Source organism: Hippocampus bargibanti, linkage group LG04 (assembly GCF_051943395.1).
Source record: "Hippocampus bargibanti isolate YZ-2025 linkage group LG04, ASM5194339v1, whole genome shotgun sequence".
Taxonomy (NCBI): domain Eukaryota; kingdom Metazoa; phylum Chordata; class Actinopteri; order Syngnathiformes; family Syngnathidae; genus Hippocampus; species Hippocampus bargibanti.
In genome coordinates, this window is record NC_142737.1 from 23357545 (window position 1) to 23384337 (window position 26793).

A 26793-nucleotide genomic window follows, 5' to 3' on the forward strand; every position below is an offset into this window, starting at 1 on the left:
CCCTAGGGTTCAATCGAACCCAGTTTAAGAACCACTGTTTTAGACCGATCGGTCCTGACAGTACATTCAGGGTATGAATTTGAGAGAATGAGTGAGGGGAAACTCTTGTGTAAGACACTCGACTGTTGCAAATTATGTTTGACTTCCAGTAAACAAACAGCAGTTCCGTGTAGGCCGTGACTGAAGCGTGAAAGGAATGATTAGTTAGGGGAAATGGCTTGGTTACAGTGCAAGTGTTGAGCGAGTGTATTTTCAGCAGTGTGTGGAAAAGCAGGCGTCCAGTTCATATCATAAGCTCATAATATGGCAACCATAAAGTGATTATGGCTTCAATAAAGCATTGTTCTGCTGTTGACAAGGTTAACTGTGACTTTAGCCAGACATGCTTATGGTTCAATGCTGCGCAAGCGTTTGCTTGCTTTGTGGAAGCAAATTCTTGGTTGATTCGTTTTTAAGTAGTCAACATTCTTATTGCGCTTTGCGTTGTCTTTGTTCAAGGTTTCCAAAATACACATTTTCTTGTATATTGGAGAACCGTGATCTATTGATTGACATTATTCCTGTTTATTTTTCACTCTGATGCACTGTATTCATATCATCGCTATATAACTTATTTGTCTCAACTCATTACTTGTGGCGATGATTTTCAGTGACAAAGGTGCAATGTCATGCTATGAAATAGAAAGTTTCAAATCAAACATTCTATTCTATTCAGACAATGACAATACTACTCAGTTGGAACACATGGCCTTTTCCTGTTGGAACAATTCAAAGCATTTCTATCAGCGCGAATGGTTCATTGGTGGAAATGTATGGATGGATGGATGGATTTGCCTTTATTAGTTATATATGACCTACTGCACGACATTGTTATGGTATCTGATTAAGAAAGCACCCTTTGTTTTTTTTTTGTTTTTTTTTCTGCAGAATAAAACAGGGCTTCTGAAAACACAGGAGAAGGAGCGGTTGAAGGAGAAAAGGGTCGTGAAACAGCCAAAAATGGAAGTCGAGGAGGTAGAAGAGGAAGAGGAGAATGTTCAGCCTATTGTCGATCCACTGGAGAATGGATTCTTTCATCATGCACAGCGAGAGCAAGAGAGGATGAACGAGAGGCTGCTGAAGAAAACATACTCCAAGAAGAACAAAATGGTTAGTGTCGTTTTCTCCGGCTCTGTCAATGGGCACTTGCATTGGCTTGGCAGTTTTGCGGTACATTACTTACAATGGAAAATGTATTGTTCATGTGGAGTAGTAGGAACAGCCTCCCTCTGGCTTCCAATTGAGTTAATGTTACTGGTAGGTCTCGAGTGCCCCGATTGTACAATTCCTTTTGGGGCCAGCCTTCCCAAATTTAGAGTGACTCTTAATTGAGGGTCACTGATTGTCAGAATAATATGCTCTAGGCTTTTTTTTGTCCTGACTCTGAAGTAGCATGCATTTTCTTGGGCCTTGACACCAATGAGTGTTTTTCTTGTGCTTCACTACTTTTCTGTGAAATCTGAGGCGCTCATACTGTGACATCGCTGATATATTAAGCAGTCACCTTCTTTAGCCCCAACATCGGACGGACTAGACATCAGATTAATGTTTCTAGTTTGGTAGGGTTTGGCTTTATGGGGTTTGACAAACTGAAATATGCACTGATTTTACAATAGGACTTCATTGGCATTTTTAGTCACCCAAAGTTAACTGAGGCACTCACACAACTCAGATCGCTTTATGTGTGAGCATGTGTATAATCAGACACCAATTACTTGATGTAATCTATATTATTTCACAGGCCTTCCAACTGTAGCAAACATAACGCTCCCCTTTTGGATACAAGTTTAATGTGACATTGTGACATTGTCACGATAATAAACACGATGCTGTTGTCCTCTACTCCGTATTTATCTTTGGATGATGTACTGTATTTTCCGGTGTATAAGGTGCACCCAAAAGCCTTCATTTACTTCAGAAGATTACCCTCTGTTTCTTATAAAAATAGATATAGTGGGAATGTTTCATCTGTGCTGTAAAAAGATGTGTGCAGCATACTCAGAATCATGCCCTTGATCTTCAGCACGTTTCATTGATATGAATCAATCATTCATTCATATGAATAACACATAATGCTGACCCGTATAAACAACACGCACACACATACACACCTCCCTTGGGCAAACCTCTCACTGTATATATATATATATATATATATATATATATACGTATATACATGTGTGTGTGTTACACACATGTGTGTGACATAAGTCATACGGTCGTAAATCGAAATGCATTCAAAATGGCTGACGCAAGGTTTATGCGACAGAATAATATACAATGTCAATCTGTTGTTTATAAAGAACATTTTCTATTGAATACTATTATATACCAAACTTCTTACAGTTCAATTATAAATTGTATAACTTTTAGTGTCATTTTTATCATTTTATATTATCGATTTTTATTACTGTGTCATTCTGCTGACTTAAATAGGCACGGCTTCCCAACCTACGCGCTGTTGAAAAATCGCTCTACCTGCTAACGGATAGGCCAGAAGAGGTCGCCCAACACACACGCTCGGACTTAGGTGGAAAAAAGTCTCAAAGAGGCAGTGGCGGCGTGGGCCGATGCAGCGCTCTCGTCGGGCCGATCGCAAACGCCCGACCGCCGAGGGACAACCCGCCTCGGCTTTCGCACTAGCCGCCGTCAGGGGAACCCTCGACCCGAGCGCCGACGCCCACCCGCCTCGGCGTCGGTGGACACTCCCCCCCGCCGGTGCCATTGTGACAGGTAGCGCAACACCATCACACGCTGGCTGACCAAAATTGTTGTACGCGTTTGTGAGGAAACAGTTATTTTGTATCCTCATTTTGTGAAATGCTGTAATATTCTCTGTTAAGATAAATGAGGCATGCTGAATGTTGAGCGGATCTGGCAACGCAGCCACAACGCTACATATGGTCCTTTGACAGCGATTAAAAAAATAGTTCTTATACAATGCTGACAGAAGCGGTCGCTCTCTGTGCTCCGGCAAATAAACATCCTACTTGGTCAATCTTAACAAGAACAAGTCTTTATTCGACGCAAACACGCCGGAGATCTCAACGTTGCTGGGCTGCAACCGTATAAAAAAAAAAAAAAAAAAAGGGTATGCAGGACAAAGAGTGCAATGGGCGACAGGTTTGAATGCAAATAAATATTTTAATAGGGGGTTTCAGGGGGACTTCATAGGCAAAAAAAGGCAGGAATAGCATCCCTTCCAATTCTCAAATTACTATAACAGTCTCTTTTGAGGTGAAACTGAAGATGGGATTCTCTCCCATGTATTTCTCGGCCTCACCCCGTCCTATGCAGCAATCTGTTTCTCGGTGTTCCTACACAGAGGACAACAATGAAGCTTGTCTCCCCGCCGCACACTCAGAGGCTCTCTGGCCATAAAAGCCATCAATGCCAATCAAGCCATGATCAGTCGCTGGTGTGGGGTTTGAATTGATGCCTTCCACCACATGGGGCCAAAACTTTCTCTGGGTGAAGCCGTTTTAGGGGAATAAATTTCCCCTCCAGGACCCAGCCTCTCGTGACACCACTATATATATATATCCTCTTTTCCTTTCGGCTTTTCCCCTCAGGGGTCGCCACAGCAAATCAATGTCCTCCATCTATCCTGGTTTTGTGCATCCTCTTCAAGTGCAACCTCCCAGGCTACATTATATCCCCATTTTTTAAATCTGCTGCAAATTATGGAACAAAAGCAACAGATATATCGCCCCAAGGTAGACATTTTAAAAGAGTAGACAGCAAGGAGAAACACTTTCAAACAACATTCAAATCAAGATTCATGATTTACATGATCATTATGGTGCAACACTGATTTTTTTTTACTCTGTCAAGATGAGGTGATCACAGTTCAAATAATGACATGTTTTATTATTCTAAGGCGCATATACAGATCCATAGTCCTCACCAGAAAAAGAAAATGCATTCCAATAGGTTCCTGGCCCCTAATCAGCAGGGACACAGAAAACAAACCATCATCTTTGAGATATGGTTGAGCTACATCAGAGCAAAAGCATCATCTCGCCATTTATCATCGTTGTCACCTCAGCCCATTTGACTCTCCCATTCATGCGATATGCTGTGGCCCCTGCCCTTGCTTTCATAGCCCTATGCCTTGAGGGCCGTTGCGACCAACAAAACTGGACATTAACTCAGATGGATTAAATAGAATTAGAAGTGTCACAGAGACGGATGTGATCTTTTACAGTGTCACTCCTTGTGAAATCTGATATGTGATACAATACTCCCCCCTGGTGATTGTAAAGCGCACAGCGTTCACGTAATGAATGCATAATTTTCCCGTCTTCGCCTGCTGCCATGTTGCCTCATATCATCCATTGGGGGTCACTGTTCCCATTCGAAAAAGGCAGCTGGTAAACGATGGAGCCAATGTTTCCCTACCACCTCTGCCATTTTGGTTTTCCCTCCAAAGCCTGCCTGGATTTGCAATACTGAGCCCAGGAGGGGTGAGTCCTTCGTGGGTTCCATCAACATGTTTCCTGCAGTGTCTTATAATGGAGGCGTAATGTGGCCATAGCCAAAATATTACAATGAAAATATCAATTGAAGAGATAATGAAATCCCGCCAGAATGTGTTACACTTGTGTATGTCATTGCCATCATTTACTGGCACATTTAAATATCAAGCACTGCTGTTATATGGGGTCAAATATCTGCATGTGTTCAGGACACTAAATCATAATAAACTACTGTGTCAGGAAATTGTCTTATTTCAAACAGTTTTAAGTGTGACATTCAGGTGACCGACATGCTTTTAGAGAACACTATCGTTGGCCTTCACTTTTATTTTTTTGTGAATTGTGGCCATTCTTTTTATACTCTCCAACACCCTTTAAAGGCAAATCACATAGTAGCAATTGCAGCAAGAGCTATAATTGTGTTTTCATGTACTATAGATGCTGCCATTAGGCTCCTGGGTCTGCAGGCCGTTATACGATGACAGCTGACAAGGAGGTGTGGCTTATTTGTGGGAGAAATGGCGTGTATATGCATAGGAGCGGTGGGGGAGACCACATGCACAAAAGCCACAATTACTTCCTGGAAAGTCCCTTGAGATCAGCAGGAGTGTGTATGTAAAATGATGTGGGAGAGTCCATTTGTAAAACAAAGACCGAGGAGGTGTATGTGGGGGTAAGAATGATTGCTTTTGCACAATAGTGCATGTATAGCCTGAGGCGGAGGTCGGGGTGTGGGCTGGCTTGATGTGGCAGACTTGGTTTCGACATACCCCCTGGAAATCCCTCAAGTACAGGACCAGATGGAGGTGTGGTACTTGTGGTTGACCCCTTCGAGAGAAGCGGGTTCGACTTTCTCCTTTGAGCCATGTAGGGAATGAATTCCCCAAGGGGTTGACCTCTCAACTACTCACAGTGGGTTTGAGATAGTCATGTGGGTAACGTGTCATTGCTATTAGCATAAGAGTGTGTGTGTGTGTGTGTGTGTGTGTGTGTGTGTGTGTGTGTGTGTGTGTGTGTGTGTGTGTGTGTGTGTGTGTGTGTGTGTGTGTGTGTGTGTGTGTGTGTGTGTGTTAATTGGATCACTTACACTTGAACTGAACTGAATAAAACCTAATTTTTTATATACACGTTATCATCTGTAACTGGTTACATATGTAACTGGTAGACTCTACCAGTTACACTAATCAGTAAATTACCTATTACTTTTTAAAAATAAAAGTCATGGTAGTCTGAGTGACTGTGCTATTTTTCATTCTATGTTTAATATGCTTTGCCCCCCCCCACCGGTAAGAAAGCTTACATTGATCCACTTGATAGCTGCTTTCGTAGAGGTCCAGTGAGCAATGATATTTATTTGTGATGTCAAAAATAAATTAATTCCCACAGTTACTTCCCATGTTCATTCATGACACTGCAAAGGTATTTTAATTGCTCTTCAGAATGCACTGCCAGACACCTTAGCTCAGATGCCCATGTTGATCTTTTCCAGTTCACTCAAACATCTGAGGAATACTGTGGTATATAAAATATTAAACAGCAGTTTATTATACTTTTGGGATATGTCTGTGTAAGCTCTCAACATGGGGCCTGTGATTGCACTACACAAGTTCAAGGGACGATGTTCTTAACCTGGCACAAAGAAGAGTTCCTGTGGCTGCACTCAAATTATAACAGAGCATGTACAGGTACACACCTAGTCTTTGGGTACATTTGGACAATGTTGGCATTCCTTACATACTGTATATCCGAAATTGTGTCAAAAATACTCACAAGGCTCAATTATGCCTGTGATTATGGAGTTGTGGAACCACCAAAGTGGAGTAAATATTTTTGAATGAGCTATGTCGATCAAATGCACTGCATAGTCATTCGAATGTATTGGTAAAAAATGTTCGGACCTATTTGGTAAAGTTGTTGTAGTGTATTAGTCAAATGCTGAAAACATTGCATTTTTTTCCCATAGGCCTCTAAAATTAGTAAATAATCTCATCTCATGTCATTTTCCGTACCGCTTATTCCTCATTAGGGTCGCGGGGGCCAAAGACTAGGTGTGTACCTGCTGGAGCCTATCTCAGCTGTCTTCGGGCACAAGGCGGGGGACACCCTGAATTGGTTGCCCGCCAATCGCAGGGCACACAAAGACATACAACAGTCACTCTCACACTCACACCTAGGGACAATTTGGAGTGGTCAATCTGCCTGCCATGCATGTTTTTGGAGTGTGGGAGGAAACCGGAGGACCCGGAGAAAACCCACGCGGGTCTGGGGAGAACATGCAAACTCCACACAGGGAGGCCGGATCGGGACGCGAACCGGCGACCTCTGCACTGTGAAGCCGGATGTGCTAACCACTCGACTACCGGGCCACCCTTAGTAAATAATATTCAAGCCAATTTAACATACAGTATTAAAATATCACACACACACACACACACACACACACACACACACACACACACACACACACACACACACACACACACACACACACACACACACACACACACACACACACACACACACACACACACTTTCCATAATCTGAAGCTGCCATTTGCCCAACCTCACTACATTGACATATTTCACCATGATCTACACACATTGCCTGTCAGTGCCTTTTAGACCTAATACAGCTTAAAAAGCTGCTTTCCACCCACTGGTCAATATTGAGAACGTGTTAGGCCGTGATGACACCTCTCAAAGAAAGCACAAACAAGTCACGCTTATTGGACTACTCTTCATCCTTCTTTTATATTTGTCAGTTACAACCATCCACATATCAGATCGCACATGCACATTGTTCATATTTCCATTCCACTCACTCTCAGATGCATTGAGCCTTGCAGAGGAGCAGACACTTGGTTGCACTGTTCATCTGTGTGTCTGTGCCCTTCAGACCTGACAGCGGGGCATTAAATATTAGTGACGTTTTACAGTGGGGTTTGTAACATGGTTATTGCAGTCAGTGGGGTTGTCTTCCCACTGTCTGCACCCATGTGGGGCTTTGGTTTCACCACAGTTAGGCTAGTGAGGCTTCAGGGGTTCTGCTGACAGTCATGTTGTAAACACACACAACGTACAATGTTGAAATGGAAGCATTAGTGGGCACAAAATCACGAACAAGAACCTGCTCCAAAATCATTGTGTACATGCATTTCATTACATTTTTTCACCCTGGGCACTTCATACAGTATTTATTAGTCAGCAATGCTGGCACTCAATCGATCGCAGAGCCCCATTTGACTTAAGCACTCGCAGCCTCAACGTAATGGGTGTTTCATTTTAGCGCCTGTAACTTGGTCCAATTAAGTTACGTATATTAGGTCAGTACGCAAAAACAAATTTTGCATTTAAGAATTTACCCACCCAAAGAAAGAATATACTGTTTGTCAAAATGATTACCCAATCTTTGCTGCCAATGCGTAGTCAAAAACATTGGAAATAACATTTTGCTTGCCAATCGAGTGTATTGAGTTTCCTCATTCTGTTAGGTTTGTCTCATCTCGTCTTGATCGGCCCATACTCCTTGTGGTTTGTCTGCAATCCCCATGCGCCTGTACTTTACATCAGTGATTTTCAACAACTGTGCCGCGGCACACTAGTGTGCCGTGAGAAACTATCCAATGCCCCTTTTTCAACATGTATTAATCACTTTCTGCCAATATTATGTCATTGTCCAGTGTCCGTGCTGAAAACACTGGGAGTGCAATTTAATATTCGTCCGTGGGGCAACACGTCACCGATTGCCTCCTTCCTGCGAGATGGTTAGTGGTGTGCCGCTAAAAAATTCCAATGTAAAAAAACGTGCCGTGGTTCAAAAAAGGTTGAAAAACACTGCTTTACATGGTTCATCTGTCACTGAGTTTTTGATTTTACCTTGTCTTCTGGTCCTGCTATCCACCTGATGTTTTGCCTTTGTGTGTGTGTGTGTGTGTGTGTGTGTGTGTGTGTGTGTGTGTGTGTGTGTGTGTGTGTGTGTGTGTGTGTGTGTGTGTGCGTATGCGTGTTCGCGTGTGTGTGTGTGTCACCAATAGTGAAAATCTATAAATATATCGATAGATTTTCTTCCTATTTAAAAGAGAAAATAATTATCAAAATCAACCACAATGAGATACTTTTGAATTTACATTTCAGCAATATCGCCCAGCGCTGTGCTGTAAAAATACAATACAATACATATAAATTTATATAGCGCTTTAAAGGACAACCGACGGCTCTGGACAAGTTGTGTCCATAATTTGTAAAATGGCTTCAAATGACTTCTACTGAGCGTATTTTACAAAGATTCCACCGCATATAGCTATATTTTACGTTTTAAGAGTCACGCTGAATATTCCGGAAGTCTTGTTTTTGAGTTGGTGACGAGTCCGTATGTGACATCACTAAAGGAACGCCCCTGACAGAAAAAAGACACGTTGTAGCAGTACTTCCATCACGTCAATGTATTTTTTTGTACTTGTTTGGTCTGAAAACTTTGTGTTGCACCTAAAAGCCGCCAGAAGAGGGCGTCCAAGCTCCATGGAAGGAATTTATCAGCCTGTGGATGATTCATTCCTCACAACAGCTCGGTGGCTATTTTGTGCCTCTTTTCTGGGACGCTACATTGCAGTCCAGATGCCTCAAAATGACACGGAAGGACTTCTTTAATCGATTGCAAACATGTATGCTTTCCTCTTCAGAACTATTTGTATCATATTCATAACTGGATGTGTAACAAGAAGGCATATTCTCCGAATCTGAAGCCATTGTTTTGATTGTTTTGAATACGTCTTGGCGTGACGTCACGAACTGGGGGGGGGGGGGAGGACTTTCTGAAAATGCCCAATTCGCAGCTCATTTTTTTGCAGATTTTGGACACTTTAAGTCAGTCAAACTTACGGCCCACGGGCCAGAACCGCCCCCCAAGTAGGTTAAATCAGGCCTGCGGGATAATTTAGAAGTGGAAAAAATGCACGAACGACATGGAATTCATATTTTTAATGAGGTGCAATTCAAGGATTGTCCATTAGGGGCAGAGTGGTGTTATTTTTTCAACGGCGGTTTCAACACCCTCATTAGCCAAAATGTCATTATCTAAACGGAGAAAAATCGATAAGGAGTGTAGAATTTTCAAAAAAGTTTCGGTATCCGGCCCACTTGACATTTACCGAGGCCATATGTGGCCCACGATGTGAAATGACACCCCTGCTTTAAGTCATGCTTTAAGTCAGAATCAGAATCAGAATCAGAATCATCTTTATTGCCAAGTATGTAGAACACACAAGGAATTTGTTTCCGGTAGAACACGCTGCACTAGTATCGTTGTCAAAAAAAAAAAAACTGCTAAGTGGCACTATACAGTTCCATTTTGGCTACTGTTGAAAGAGTTCAAAGAGTTAATGGCTTGGGGGAAGAAGCTGTTTAAATGTCTGCTGGATTTGGTGCGCATGGATCGGTAGCGCCTGCCTGAGGGGAGTAGCTGGAAAAGGTGGTGGGCAGGGTGCGGAGGGTCCAGTAGGATTTTCCGCGCCCTAGTTTGGATTCTTGCAGTGTGCAAGTCCTCGAGAGTGGGTAGGGCGGTGCCAATGATTTTTTTCCGCCGTCCGAACTGTCCGTTGAAGTCGGATTTTGTCCATTTTTGTGGCGGCCCCGAACCAAACGGTGATGGAAGAACACAGGATGGATTCGATGACAGCCGTGTAGAAATGTTGCAGCACCTCCTGTGGCAGGCCATGCTTCTTTAGCAGCCTCAGGAAGTACATTCTCTGTTGGGCCTTTTTCAGGATAGAGTTGGTGTTGACCTCCCACTTCATGTCCTGGGAGACTGTGATTCCCAGGAACTTGAAGGTCTCAACGGTTGACACCAGGCAGTTGGATAGTGTGAGGGGTAGCTGTGGTGATGGATGTTTCCTGAAGTCCACGATCATCTCAACTGTCTTGAGCGTGTTCAGCTCCAGGTTGTGACGGCTGCACCAGAGCTCCAGCTGCTCCACTTGTTGTCGGTATGCAGACTCGTCGCCGTCTTTGATGAGACCGATGACCGTGGTGTCGTCTGCGAACTTTATGAATTTGACAGCTGGGTGCGTTGAGGTGCAGTCGTTTGTGTAGAGAGAGAAGAGCAATGGAGAGAGGACGCATCCCTGCGGGGCTCCAGTGCTCGTGGTTCGTGTTGTGGATGATATATTTCCCAGTCTGACCTGTTGTGTCCGTCCTGTCAGGAAGCTGAGGGTCCACTGGCAGATCGTGGGGGACACACCAAGCTGGAGAAGTTTGGGGATGAGGAGTTCTGGGATGATGGTATTGAACGCAGAGCTGTAGTCCACAAACAGGATCCTTGCGTAGGTTCCTGTGTTGTCAAGGTGGTCGAGGATGTGATGCAGTCCGATGTTGACTGCATCCTCCACAGACCTGTTTGCCCGGTAGACAAACTGAAGAGGATCTAGCAGAGGTCCGGTGATGTTCTTTAGGTGGTTCAGCACGAGGCGTTCAAAGGACTTCATGACCACAGACGTCAGAGCGACAGGTCTATAGTCGTTCAATCCCGAGGGTGCTGGTTTCTTTGGAACTGGGACGATAGTAGACTGTTTGAAGCAGGATGGGACTTCACACTGCTCCAGGGATCTGTTGAAGATTTGTGTGAAGACCGGAGCCAGCTGGTCAGCGCAGACTCTCAGGCAGGAGGGGGACACTCTGTCAGGTCCTGCAGCTTTCTTGATCTTCTGCTGCTTGAAGAGCCGTCTAACGTCCAGTTCGTGGATCTGTAGGGCAGAGGGCGGAGATACGGTAGTTTCTGGTAATGGTGGGCAGACCGGGGAAATGGGGGTGTCCTTTTCAAATCGGCAAAAGTATGTATTTAACTCATCAGCCATACCATTGTTGTACACTGCTTGGGGGGAAGGTAAACGATAATTTGTTATTGCTTTCAGGCCATTCCACACCGATGCAGAGTCGTTAGCGGAGAACTGTTTGTTAAGCCTCTCCGCATAACGTTTCTTTGCGATGTTAATTTCCTTCGTCAGTCTGTTTCGGGCGAGTTTGTAAACTGCTCGATCACCGCTTTTAAATGCGGATTCTTTCTCTTTCCTAAGCTGCCTGAGTTTGGGAGTGAACCATGGCTTGTTGTTGTTGAATGAGCGGAAGGACTTTGTTGGTACACACATGTCCTCACAGAAACTGATGTATGATGTTACAGTGTCTGTGTATTCATCCAATGTGCCCGTTGAAGTTTCAAAGACGCTCCAATCAGTGCAGTCTAAGCATTCTTGTAGCGATAACTTTGCTTCATCTGTCCATGTTTTAACTGTCTTGACTACCGGTTTTACACATTTGAGTTTCTGTTTGTATGTGGGAATTAAGTGGATAAAATAGTGGTCAGAAAGACCCAATGCTGCATGCGCAACAGACCGGTATGCGCCTTTGAGTGCTGTGTAACAATGATCTAGAATGCTTTCTCCTCTGGTAAAACAGTCAATATGCTGCTTATATTTGGGAAGTTCACGGTTTGAACGTGTTTGATTAAAATCGCCCAAAATGATCAGGGGTGATTCTGGATATTTCAGTTCCAGTCATTTTTATTGGTGTTTTGCATTTGAATAAAAATATCATACTGAGTGTTTTGGGTATTTTAGATGCTATAAAACGTTTTTCTGATGTCAGTTAAGAAACAAAAACGTGACGTCGGTTGTCCTTTAACAACAGCTGAAGCTGCAACACAGTGCTTTACAAGGACAGATATCATATACAGGAAATAAAGCAGTCACAAAGTTAGTTGAAAACACCAGGGAGAGATACAAAGATCATGTCGAAATCATGCTGAGTCGAATGCCAAAGAGTACAAGTGAGTTTTGAGGGTTTTTTTTTAAAAAATGGGCATCGAGGGGGCTTGCTGAATGTTCAGTGGCACGTCATTCCAGAGAGAGTGGGACCAGAAACGGAAAAGGCTCAATCCCCTCTGAGCCTCCGATTAGTTTTTTTGGCACATCTAATAATGTCTGGTTAGCAGACCTGAGGTGTTGAGAAGGTGGGTAAAGGTGGATGAGTTCAGAGAGGTAAAGAGCGGCGAGGCCATTTAAAGATTTGACTAATAATATGATCTTGAAAAGAACTCTTAGTAACATGTGTCACATACACGGCGCCCGCAATGCTCTTTTATTCAGGATAAGTAACGAAAATGACCTTCTTCTACCAAAGAAATTTGTAGTTTGAAACATTAAATACCATGTTGGAGTACAAGTGTGGCTTTTTAAAGGTGGTTTTGATAACATACTTTATCATGTTATCAAAACTTTGATTGAGTAGAACAGAACAGATTCCACACAAGTGTAAGCTGAATCGTGCAACCCATGTTTCCACATGCTGCCGTTTGTGTGTTTGTCACATGACAACCTTGCATCTCTTCATGTATGTGTGTTTTTTTATGCATTTCTACGGAGAAACGGCCCACCCAGTGCCACTCTAGCCACTTCTGACTGAAGTGATCAGGCGTAACAGCAGGGAATCAGCTCAGGCAAGTGGCAATAAATACATTTCCAAGTGTTAATTGCAAAATTTACTATGTTAGGACATGGCAGTCTGAGGAGTAGCAAAACACTTAGTCGCCGGCTGACAATAGAAGATTAATTAGATACCTCCAGTGTGCATAATTAGACTGATTGTTCATAGAGATAAACCAAAGGTTTTTGTGTGCTGTAGCTGTCTCAGCATGTCCTCCCTTACAATGAACATTCCTTGTGAGGCATCATCCCTTGTATATGGTTCATGGTATTCCTTCCTCTATAACTATGATTTTCAAGCTATTGTTTACAGACAAGTAGCAGATTGTCAATTTGTTGTTATTGAGCCTTGTAGATAGGATTCCATCTAGGGTTACTGTCCAGTTTTGTGTTATTGCTTCAGTACAGCCTTGTTCCCATGATTTGTGGTCATTGTGAATCGTTGAGATTTTCCCACTATCCTGACACCATGAAACTTTTGATTTATGCAAATTGTCTTCTACATTTTGTGCGAAATGTGAGTTGTACTCCATGGCAATTCACATTATTTGTGAGCTCCACATGATTGTCCAACTTTGCCAAAGACCATCATCAGCCTCAGCAGCCAGAAACAGCAGAGCTTTTTTTGCCATTCCAAGAACAAACTGGCCTTGGAATGCATCAAGTTTTGAAAGAAATATCTTGGAGGGTATCCATCCACAAAAGACACATTCTTAAGTTACTTCAAAAGAGGAGGGGAGAGAGAAAGAATTGCAGGTTTCATGAGCATTGGTTAACCACAAGTGTATGCATGGTAGATTCTCCAATGCATGACATTTGAATAGGAAGCAATAACATATCAAATAAAGGAGTCTCATAACATGTCAAATACAGTGGAACCTCGGTTTTCGAACGACTCACAGTTCGAACAAATCAGAGTCCGAACAAAATATTCGAGAAATTCTTGCTTTGTAGTTCGAACAACAATCGGATTTCGAACGCCGGTATGACGCGTGAGTGCGTACGCGACGGTGGGATGCTGAGCGGCGTACGGGTGTATCGCTCTCTTCGTGACCAACTGTTGTCGCTTGCGGACATGCTGCGTTTTGCTCTCGCGTTTAATATAGGTGTACGAAGAGTTTTAGTCCCTAATCATGCCTCCAAAGAAAGTAAGTGCTGCTACAAGTGAACAAAGAAAAGTAGTGCGTACAACTATTGCATTTAAGAAAGAAATAATAGCAAAATATGAAGGAGGTGTGCGAGTGTCTGATCTGGCTAGGGCAGGGGCACTCACACTTTTTTCAGCAAGGGAGCTACTTTTGAAATGACCAAGTCAAAATTATCTACTCATTATATTTATTGAGAAATATAGTGAAGATTATTGCAATTTATGTTGATGTATATCCGCATATGTTGCACAACACAACATTATGTCAATTGTTTGTCATTACCTGAGTTCACACTGATAACTGGCAGATGATACAACCACACTGATAATGTCATCGTGAAAAAAAGTCATCCTCTCATTCCGTATGAAAGTGATAGGTTTTTTTCTTCTTACTTGGTCCAGCTCTTCCACTTTTTTATACTCTATCTTACGTTTAAGGGGAAAAACCCAGCGAAAAATTAGGATGTAACGAACAACATCCTTGTTCACTTTGCAACGAAGGGGCGTTTGAGCTGGCAGTGAGTCTCTCAATGACATGTCATTTGATTGGTTCTCCGGTGTATCAATCATATAAAGCAGGGGTGGGCACTCCTGGTCCTGGAGGGCCACCCTCCTGCATGTTTTCCAGTCTCTTTGTTGCAACACACCTGATTCAAATGAGCAGTTTCAATGTAAGGCTTTCGCAGAGATTGGTGATTATCTGATTATTTGAATCAGGTGTATTGTAACAGGGAGACTTGGAAAACATGCAGGATGGGGGCCGTCCAGGACCAGGAGTGCCCACCCCTGATATAAAGGGATGGCTGATTGGCTGACGTCGAGTTTTTTTCAAAAGAACTCCACTTGATTTGTTAAGTGTCAGTTCCTGACAATGTCACATTACCTTGTCTTGCGATCTACCAATAGTACCATGGAGATTGATTGGTCGATCACGATCGACGTATTGAGCACCCCTGGTAGGGAATACAGCATGGCGAAATCTACGATAAGTACGATATTAAAGAATAAGGAGGCTGTGAAATCTAGTGATGTGGCTAAGGGAGTGAGAAAAAGTGTCATTGGATAGATATTTTAAGAGAAAAGAACATCCTGTAGCCGAGTCAACCGTAGCAAAGAGATTTGAACGTGTGAGCACCCCTCAGACAGAAGAGCTCCCCAAAGTTTTTATGGAAGAGGACTCTCCTTCCAAACAATACATTTCCTTCCTCCGTCCACCTGCGCCTTCTGCTGACCACCACAAAGGTAAAAAATCTGATTCATATTATTTTCTTTACGAACGTACAATTAGCCTGGGTTACAATTATTTTCTGAGATATACATTGCTTTTTATGCATTGGTCAGCATTTTAATGTGTAATTTCACACATAAAATAATGTATAAAATACTGTACTAAAAAGGTAAACATTCAGGGTGTTGGAACGGATTAAAACGATTTACATTATTTGTAATGGGAAAAATTGTTTCGGTATTCGAACAAATCACATTTCGAACAGGATTCAGGAATGGATCATGGTCGAGAACTGAGGTATCACTGTATGTTCGTATCCCCGTCCATTTTCTTATCTGTACGGTAAATTTCCCTTAAACAGTTTACAGCATGTTTGACCCTTCTGTTCTATCTAGCTATTTGGCTAGTTGTCTATCCGTCCGGCCGTTCAGCTCACACGCCGATCATATTCTTGTCCAGGCTTAATTATACGTCTTTGCCTGAGTTTCCTGCTACAAAAAAGTGTTATGAAATTTAACATTCAATGAAAGTGGCTGAAGATATTCACAGCAATATCCATTGTTTGACGTCTCTGCTCAAGTGACAAATACGCTTTTCCTCACTTAAAAGAAACACATCTAACATCTTTAAAGCTCCTTTTGCTCGTTTGTTGTTACCATGGACACCTGTCATATCTCTGCCTATCTCAGATTGTGAAAACAAGAGTGGGTTTCTGACCTGAACCAAGAGACCTAAAAAGTCAGCAACCTTTCCTGGCTGATAAGCAGACAGCCTGGGGGAGGTTGGCTCAGCGAAGCAGGGCTGTTGAGTGCTGAGGGTGCTGAGGGTTGAGGACCTTGACTCCTGCACCTGTGATGTGATGGAGAGATTTGGCCTTGTAGCAAAAAGAGACAAAGCCCTTTGCTCAAACACAAAAATACATCAGCGAGATGTTTTGATCCATGATAGAAGGAATGAAATACAATCAAATGAGATCACCCATAGAAGCAGTCACTGGTGAAGAGGAGGTGGTTGCTCTTGGCTTCTGGCAATATAGTTCACAGTAGTTCACCTTCTGTTTTTTCCGTATTTCACAATATGGAATTTCCTTTTTAGAGCTTGAGAGAAAAATGCCTGTTTCAAGGCATTCCAAACTATAAACTCGTCAATTTATGTTTTAACTCAGTTTTCTATGAAGAAAGCTGACAGACTTTGGTAAAAAGTCTCTAGGCGTTGTCACACGACTGACCACCGCTTTATCGGCAACAAACCCCACCACCCTTGCAAGAAAAAAACAAAACCCGAACTAATTAGGGAATGGCCCTCCACATTATGCAGTGTTTGAAATAATGTCAGCCCGGATGCCCGAGGCGTGTAACTTTCCAGAACCTCTGCGCGGGTGGCCGACAACTTTTTCCAGAAGAAAAAAAAAAAAACAAATATGTTTTTTTTTTCATAGACACAGTTCATTAACTTTACTAAGAACTTTTAACGTTTTGCGATTGACAAAAATGTAGTTTTAAAAGAATATTAATACATAAACCAACTATAATGAAGGGCAAGGCAAAGTACAAAAGAAAAGTGAAAAAAAACACACAATATATTTTAAATTTGCTATGATTGGCTGGCAACTACAGTGATACCTCGGTTCTCGACCATAATTCGTTCCAGGACCCTGTTCGAAAAGCGAGGAGGGGCGGGGGGCAGCCTCTCCCGGCCGTTCTTCACCTGCTGTCAATTCTCTTTATACGGTTCGCGATCACCTCGCCAATGCTGGATGACTGACTCTACTCGCCACCGGAACTGGACTCTTCCTTCGATGTACGAGTGTATCCGGTCCGAGGTATTTTCCCTGCGTCCCGTAAATTTATGTCATCTTCCGGGATTGCGTAATTTTGCACCCTCGTGTGCCATTTGCTTTTTGGCGTCGTAAGCGGGTCGGCCTTCTTACTCGCTGTGTTTTCTTTTATTTGTGAATAAACATCCTGCATGGGTAGTACGTCTCTGCCGCCTGCTTTGGGATCCCAAACATTCCACTACGTTCCGACAAGTCAGCTGCCGTCACTCTCGCTCGGAACGTGACAGCTACGGATGACTCGGCTACAGGATGTTCTTTTCTCTTAAAATATCTATCCAATGACACTTGCTCTCACTCCCACAGCCACATCAGTAGATTTCACAGCCTCCTTATTCTTTTATATCGTACTGATCGTAGATTTCGCCATGCTGTATTCCCTAGCCAGATCAGACACTCGCACACCTCCTTCATATTTTGCGATTATTTCTTTCTTAAATGCAATAGTTGCATGCAATACTTTTCTTTTGTCACCTTTAGCAGCACTTACTTTCTTTGGAGGCATGATTAGGGGCTAAAACTCTTCGTACACCTATATTAAACGCTAGAGCAAAACGCAGCACGTCCGCAACCGACAACAGTTGGTCACGGAGAGTGCGATACACCCGTACGCCGCTCAGCACCCCACCCTCGCGTACGCAGTCATGCGTCGTATTGGCATTCGAACACCGATTGTGTTCGAACTACGAAGCAAGAATATCTCGAATATTTTGTTCGAACTCCGATTTGTTCGAACTGTGAGGCGTTCGAAAACCAAGGTACCACTGTAGTTCAAAGTAGATCCCACCTACAGTCAGAAGAGACCTGGGATAATCTCCAAAATGCCCATAATGTTCCTGAAGACAAGTGGTTTGTGTAACGTATGGATGGATGGCGTGTGTCCTCCTTTGGAAAAAATAGTTTTGTTAATACATCAAATTAAATGTATGTGTATCTGTAAAAGTTGCTGAGCAGTCTGAGTAGAATATGTGTAGATCTCTCTTCGGCCTTAATAATGAGGTGCTGTGTTACGTTGGTGGGTTCCATATGAGATGATCACTGACGTGAGTACTGAGGAATTTTAAGGTTTCCCCACCCTCTCCATGTAATGACAAGCAGTGCATTCTCCTCTGTCCTCCTCTTTGGGGTGACAACAATCTTTTTGCTCCTTACAGCATTTGAAATGAGATTCTCTTCATAGCACCAAGACACTAGCTTGGCCACCTCATTCCTGTCAGCGTTCTTCTCTCCACCGGGTGATCAGTCCAATGACTGGCATGTTATCTGTGAATCAGAATCAGAATCAGAATCATCTTTATTGCCAAGTATGTAGAACACACAAGGAATTTGTTTCCGGTAGAACACGCTGCACTAGTATCGTTGTCAAAAAAAAAAAAAAAAACTGCTAAGTGGCACTATACAGTTCCATTTTGGCTGTGAACCTGTTGATATTGGTGTCATCCTGTGAGTAGATGCAGCCATGAGTGAAAAGGTTCTCCAGGAGGTTGCTGTGAACAAAGCCTTGGCCTGTCCTTGAGTTAATTGTCTGTTAGCCTCATTTCTATGGTGCAAACTCTTTCTTGTGGGACCTGCCCATGAAGAAAATCAGATACAGTGAGACCTCAACTTACAAACACCTTATCTTACAAAGTTTTCGTCTTAAGAACCTCAAATTTATGAAAATTAAACCTTATAATAAGCACTATTTTCATAATACACACCCACCACGGCTGGCGGAGTGATCTTCGGGAGAAGCAGACGACCGAACAGCGCTCCAGCCGGCCCTACTTTGCACACCGCCTCTCATTGAATGCACACGTCGATCGCCTACTTGGACCTTTTTGCTGATAATTTTACTATGATGGGACCGAAAAAAAAACACCACAGGCTCGTGTTCAGCCCAAGAAGACACAAAATAAAATCACCGTCGCCGAGAAGAAGGAGATAATTGAAAAACACGAACAAGGTGTGCATTTGTGTGATTTAGTGGCCGAGCTCGGCTATGCTAAGTCAACCATTGCTCCCATTCTCCGGAACAGAGAAGCCATCAAAGGTGCGTCTGTTGCAAAAGGTGTTTCCGTGCTCTCAAAGCGACGGTCTCGGGCAATCGAAGAAGTTGAAAAAAACCATTATTTTACAGCACAGTTTATTTCTTTAATTACAGTCCTCATGTAATGTGCCTCTCCTTGTGACTTTATGATACAATGCAGTGAATTTCTTTCATTACAATACAACAGCACATTTATTATACATAGAATAAGGTATGTTGTGTGTAGTTTTAAGGCTTATTTAGTTAAAAACTATATTTTATGGAAACCCGGGAACGGATTATTCCCATTTTAATGGTTTCTTATGGGAATTTTTATTTTGAGATACACACTTTTCGCCTTACACACTCTGTCTGGGAACCAATTAAGTTCATAAGTTGATAAAGAGCTTATCAACAATCATGCTGGCGATAGCCATGTTGAATTGTGAGCTCTCGTTAAACAACATTTAAACATAACTGCTCATCTTTTTTCGAGATATGTGATGTCTGTATGCATGACGATGTGACAGCCTCGTCATCAGTGGATCGGTTATGACAATGTGCTAACCATGTGTCCGATACTGGCTTCGATATGTGTTTGATGATTACTTTCTCAAAACGGTTGTCGCTTCGATGCGTGACAGGATTCGTCTTTGGCATGTGCACTATGATGGCGGTTTTCCAACAGTTGGGCACAGATGAGTGAACCAGGGACATCTTTTATGTGTTAGATACTACGAAAATAATCATTTCAATCGACAGTGGAGATCTTGGTGCAGTGTGTCAAAGAGGCTTTAATCAGGGAGCACTAATGGGTGACTCCAGCGCATAGCAATTAAGAACCAATTACATAATGCTGAGAAGCAGTGTAGCCAAGTACAGTAAAGTCTCGTTATATCGATATTCAAGGGAGTCCGAAAAAATATCGATATAACCGGGACTATCGATATATCCGACCCTGTTTGCATGTAATTTTCTCCGTGCGTGCATAGAAATAGTATCGATATAACCGGGACTATCGATATATCCGATATCGATATAACGAGACTTTACTGTATGTCCATAAGTAGTGCTCCAGTGTGCATGAGCACTAGAAATTGGATGGATCAGTTGATGCCTTGGCGGCTGTCATGATCTGTTTGGCGACCAACGGGTGTCGCTGTCGGCCCCGCCTGTACCTGCACAGGTGCTGGTCGTTTCCAATCAGTGACACTGAAAAGGACGCCCGGCACGACCATTCGGTGTCGGGTAATTGTTAAATGTCATTGTATGCTGTTGAACACATTGTATGCTTTTGTATGCCATTGTATGCATGGTGTGCGGTGCATGTGTTTGTTTAATCTTGGCGGACTTTTAATCGTGGTTTTCTTTTGATACTTTGTATTTTTTTCCTTTCAGAAGATTTTGATGTTTTACATTTTGTTCCTGCTGACTTTATTTTAATACAATTTATCAAACACAACTTCCTGCTACCTCCTGCCTACTTTTTGGCATCCGCACCCACCATCACCACCTTGCAAACCGTGACAGCGGCCTAGTGCTTTGGTGCTCTGTCCTTGTGCTTTTGTGCTCTAAAAATATGACGATTAGTCTGCGCTTATAGTAATTTTCACCAAAAATATGAAGTGATTTCCTGTTCCTGTTTAATTGTACATTTGTGTAAAGATGAAATAGGATCACATTTACGGTTTAATATCATCAATAAACTGGCGTAAGTGTTGGACATCAACCAACTCAGCTTCTGGAAGACCTGAGGGCCAGAGTAATTGAGTGGCAGGTCATAATATACCAGTTCTTTCCTGTATGCCGTGATTGCTTTTAATATGACACTTGCTAGACCACTCACCTTATCCAACTGGCTCCCTGTTGTTGTCCAGATCCCACCACATTGGCCCCATTTTAGTAGTTTAAATTCTTTACAGCTGTGTTGGCTCCACATGTTTGTATGGATTTCTGCTGTGTGGATATACAAGTTAAACACTAGATCAAATCTGAATGGTTGAAATTACATTTATCCACATACAGTAAAGTCTCGTTATATCGATATCGGTTATATCGATAGTACCGCTTATTACAATACTATTTCTATGAACGCAAGGAGAAAATTACATGCGCGCAGGATCGGATATATCGATAGTCCGGTTATATCGATATTTTTTCGGACTCTCGAGAATATCGATATAACGAGACTTTACTGTATTTGCACACTTGCAGCATGTTTCTAACAAGTGGCACAAACATGGCACAAATAGACATGGTGTATACAAAAATGCAACTTATTCTGCCAATGTCTGATTTGGTTTATTGTGGACCACTCTAAGTTTGAATTATATTTTCGGAAGGAAAGGACCATGAAAAGTTTGTACTGTACTCTCGTATTTGTCTGTGCCCTTATGTGTGCTGTTTTATGTATCAAATTAGTGAAAAACGAAGCCTGAGGAGTTTCCTTTTCCTATTTATGCAAACCCCATACGGGCCACCTTTTTTTTGGATTACCATCAAAACCATATAAGAAAAGTGTGTGTGCGAGCATGTGCGCCTTTGTGCGCATGTATGTATGTGTGTGTATTTGTGTGTGTGCATATACACGTAATTGTTGTTATTGTTATTCATCTAATTCCAGAAGGTGTGATCCTGCTTTTGTTTATAACCGAAAATCCAACATATTTTCATGTTATTTTATGCTAAGTCTTGTTTCTTGTTTAACATGGTAAATCATAGGCCCGCCACCCAAGCTAAAGCTGATTACAACGCTTATCTGATATATGCTGAGAAGTATGGCAGTAATGCCAAGAGAACTGGAGTCAAGATAATGTGGAGCCCATCCACTATCAAATAGCCTAGCAGGAGATAAAAGATACCAAGCAGGGGATAAGAGAGAGCGCCTGATCATAAAATTTAATATGACAACCCGTTATAGCGAGCTTATTGCTTTATCTTATTTTTGTTGATAAAGCAAGAGGCTATACACCTTACAATCGTGGCATCATGCATCCAAGGTTTCGAACCAAATTTAAAGCATTTGATCATTTCAAGAAATGTTACTTTTCTGTTTTGGGGAAAGAAAAAAAAACACATTTGAATATTGTTATATATTGGCTGAGGTCAACACAGAGGAATTTTGTTGTTGGCTTTGGCTGTGGGCACATAACACCATCGCCTGTGATCTGAGCCCAATTAGCATGGGGGGAAACGTCATGAGGGACTTTCAACTGTCCCGGGAATCCAGTGATCTATGTTCAAATTTCACCAATTTATGAGCCTAAAGACTTTGATGTTTCTCTTTATTTGTAAGTAGGTTCTGTTGGGTTATTTTTTATCGTTCGCCCTTGGTTCATTGCTTCGACGGGTGTTGATGGAGATCGATGGTTAAATCATCAGGGAGCCAGGACTTGAACAGAAAGTTGATTTAATTTGGAGAGCACGGGCATTGTGGTGCGGACGGAGGAGGGAGCGCATGGAGAGAGAGAGACGAACGGGCTGCAGGAGTATTTATGCGGCGCATAGTAATGACGCGACAGGATGTGACGTAATAAAATGCGACATCGTGTAAAGGAAGGCAGGATATGACATACGAGGAAGTTCAAAATGTAAACAAAGATTACAGAGCGATGTTTAGAGATGTTTGTATGGCAAATTACCCTAACATCTCCCCCCTGGCGAACATTTTTAACATCGGTCGAGGTGAACAGAAAAGAAAATCATAATGGAAACATTCTCAAATCAAAGTCATGTCATTCTCTGGCTACAATAGTCAAATCTTCATGGGATCCTGGATGGTGATCACCAGGATGACGAGTAGGAACGAAATTGTTTGTAGCATTTGTCGCAAGCAGGCCCCAGGGTGTGGTACAGATGAGCTGGTGAATGGGAAAAGATGTGTGATCTTCGGCTCCAGTGATGTGCATCGGGAATCTTCTTGACGGTGTGGTGTCCTCGCGAGTCCAGACGAAGCTTGTAGCTGCTAAGACGGCTAGCAGCTCCGCAACCACATGTCGAAAGGATGGTTTCATTCTGCACATCACTTTCTTGGGGTTTCTTTCCCTATCAAAATCTGTCTCATCGTTTAGGCTCTGTAATGCAATTCTCTCACATAAATGGCAGACATTGTTATTGTTAGATTTTAGTTGGTTAGTGTATGTTAGTTGCTAGTGAGTCTGCATTTCTGGAGGGCACCACTTTCTTGTGGGAATGATTTTGCAGCTAACATCACTCAACACCAAAAGTGAAAATTTTGGCAATGATGATCTAGGCTATTGCCATTCCCCCCTGTTGAGACATGAAAAGTCTCAATTTGCCAATTGGGAACGTGTTTGCGCGGAACACGATCCCTCTTGGACATTGCACAGATCATCAATACGACCAGTCAGACCCTAGTTCGCTGACGAAGCCTCTTGGATAGGAGGCGAAACGTCCGAAACCTTCAAATTTGTACAGATGACGGCTGAAGAAACCTTCTCATCGATGGACCACTCCTGTACGACTGAGAGCTTACACAGACATCAATTTGCATAAAACTGCTTGTCAATCATTGGTCAAAAATTTGGAGTCCAAATTTTGGCATGTCTCTCAACACCTGCATGAGAACTAATTCATGTAGCGTGTACCACGGAATTTTTGTACATTGAGCACAGCTTCTTCTGCTGTTACTCCTCTGCTGGCACCCAAGCAAATCATCTCTGCAAAAATGTGTTTTTGGTGGACATTTGCATGTCACCAAATGGTATGGGTGGAGGATAGCCTTCTACAATTTGCACAAGTTGACATGGTCGTCAACATTATGGCGATCTGTGTAAATGGTCATCTCGTACTCGCCTTTTGTCATTCAGTTGGAGGGCACCAGTTGACAGTCAGTTTCGCTTCTGCGTAGGACATCCATTCGCGCAACCCAGCTTCATCTGCGGCCACCCTGGCACGGATTCCGCAGGAGTCCTCCCCTTCTGAAGGATCTCTTTCTCTCAATTCTGAAAGAAGCTGGTTAGCGTGGAAGCCCTACACAATATCTCTGATTTCGCCTGAATCTCTGGCTGACATCGGTGCCCATTGAACTCATTTGCCAATTTCATTCTTACCGGCGAGAAATTCCTTTAATGTGCACTGCAGTCAATTACTCCAATGTGCACTGCATCCAATTCATAATAATAATGATAATAATTCACAATCAAATCAATCTTGACTGCACTTTTAGTCGTAACTATAACTACTTTTGAACTGACAAATGTCATCACTGTACGCAAAGGCAGCCAGAAGATAAATTAGCATCTGCATGCTGTCTTAATAAACGTTGGATTTCCTCCATTGCATCTCCAACATTGAATACTTTCAATTCAATCAAGCCTAATTGTAACAATTCGTTGCTCGCTAGATGGTTGGATGAGAAATATGTACAATAAAAATTGTCATGCATTACAATAAATGCCACACATTATGCTTTTGGAAAACAAAACTATTCTCAATATGGACTTTGTCATTGATCCCAAATCATCAGGTGGGTGTGCCAACTCTAGTTCTGCAGGTGCATCCCACCAGCCATTGCGGCCTCTCCTTTGTTGGATGTCCTATGACAACTGAAGCAGAGATTAAACTTTGTTTCCAAAAACACCAAGAATGCAAATTCGGTTCGGATGATACTCCGGATGAAAATCACAGGATGGGTGGATGCAAATGGCTTGTGCACCCCACAGTTAATCAATTCATCCTGCAAATGGAACAATTTCTCAACCATCATCCCAGCTCTGTTTGCGAATTGTTGCTTTACACATCATCTGCACAAAAAGCATAATGAAAATAGTTCAGTCATCCAATTTTGCAACTCCATCTTTCCCTTTTGAAATTAATTTCGCTGCTCAGAAACTAATAAAGGCGCATCCGATCAAATTCAATTTATCGTTTTTATGAATCAAATCATCTGCTCTTTGATTTCAGGGGATGACAATTGTCAGGTCAAAACCAGTGTAATGATCACGTCACAATCATTATCTTAATAAATCTATAACTTTCCTTCTATGAAATGTCCAACAATATCAACTGGTGAATCTCTGTAAGGACTTAATCACCTGCAAATTTAGTTACATTTACCTTGCCAATTCCATCCAATTCAAGATAAATGTTCCTGTTATTCAGCCCAATTTACTGACCATTTTATTTACTTTTTCCAATTGAACCGTCGTTTACGAGCCAGCAGGGCCTCCGAATTTTCTCTGGGTCTTTTAAACCCCTCTTTGAAGCTCTGTCCTGACAAAAACCCTTGATAAGAGGCATCGTAAATAACTCTGGCTTGTTTCAAATGTCTTGAACAAGCTGTGGACAGAACAAGGTTCAGCTCTGTTTGACAAACTAAACTCATAATTTTATAAAGTCACTCTTTGATTCTGTCATGTTATACAATTTCCATTTCATTTCGCATTTGCCCAAATCAGGATTTCAAAATGATTTGTCTTACATGGAAAAGGGCATGTAGCTTCAAAAGAGTGAATTAATCATAATCATTTATCATTGAATCTAGCAACATCTATCTTGCTGATTTCAGTTCAATTTGAGATAAACATCCTTATTTCCTCAATTGAACCGTGATAGAGGAAAAACTTGAGCAAAAACATACATGATTGTTATCCTAAGGAATGCAATGGTCTCACTGCTTAAACACCATCCCCCAGTTTTTGAGACACAGCAGGCCAGATCCCAGCAGTCATAAATAACTCCAAAACGCAAATGGCCAATGTTCAAATCGCTCTTGAGAACAATGTGGCACAATTTCAACGCTGATAATTTTACAAATTCACTGTAGTTCGGCTTATGTCTATTCATTTGCTCACTCAGTCTAATTAATTATTTAATTCAGTTTTTTTGTTTCAAGTAGCATTCGTCAATAAGCTATGGAAAAAGAAACAGTGTTATGTCATTCTTGAGGACATCGAGCGGAGACGAAAGTCTCCTCGCTGCATGGTTGAACAGGTCTCCCGATGAGACAGGACAGCCCACTCCATGGCACCAGGTCGAGTTCTCTCGTGATGACAAGGCCGCCTCGGTTCTGTGGAGAAGAGAGGCCTCGCGGCAGAATCAAATTCGGCAGGAAGAATGTCTTTTATACACATGTTTGTGAATGTTAACGCAGCCCTTTATTAATTTTATTTTCCTTTATTAACTTGTTCGCGAATGAATCAATTTGCCGATCTCAGAATGTGGTTGTGAATTCACCCCCCATCCCTCTCTTACGGGTACAGAAAGAAGAATGGGGAGGTGGTCTATCCGCATTCTTTGGTTTTCTTAGAAGTTTACACAACGCGCGTACATACACAACAATACATAAAAACACACAATCCATGCACAAAAAGACGAAAGACAAAACACGAAAAGGGAAGACAAGAACACACACACAAGGACTGCTCCCCCTAACGCCCCCCTCCTCCAGCCGACCACCCTCTGCCCCCTGGACAATGAAACTCCCTGGGAAACCCCGTAGCAATGGCTAGCATTGTTGACCATGTGCTAGTGTTGGTGAATTAATTGAATGAAATTACGGTAATCCACAATATCGCGTCAACAAGCAGGCCTCGCCGAGGGAACGGTCCCTCGTCGCTCTTGTGGA

The 26793-nt window shown here is 42.4% G+C and overlaps 1 protein-coding gene across 12 annotated transcripts in view; it reads left to right on the forward strand.

Annotated features, from left to right (window-relative positions):
• Window positions 1-26793, forward strand: part of fbrsl1 (fibrosin like 1) — a 476317-nt gene that overhangs the window by 111751 nt on the left and 337773 nt on the right. For 11 of the 12 annotated variants that reach the window (XM_088994765.1, XM_088994768.1, XM_088994778.1 and 8 more), the window contains one exon: window positions 928-1149. In XM_088994765.1, coding sequence (XP_088850891.1) covers window positions 928-1149 — 222 coding nt within the window. Of the gene's footprint in view, window positions 1-927; window positions 1150-2475; window positions 2773-26793 lie in introns of those variants that run through there. The other variant, XM_088994775.1, reaches the window with a different exon arrangement.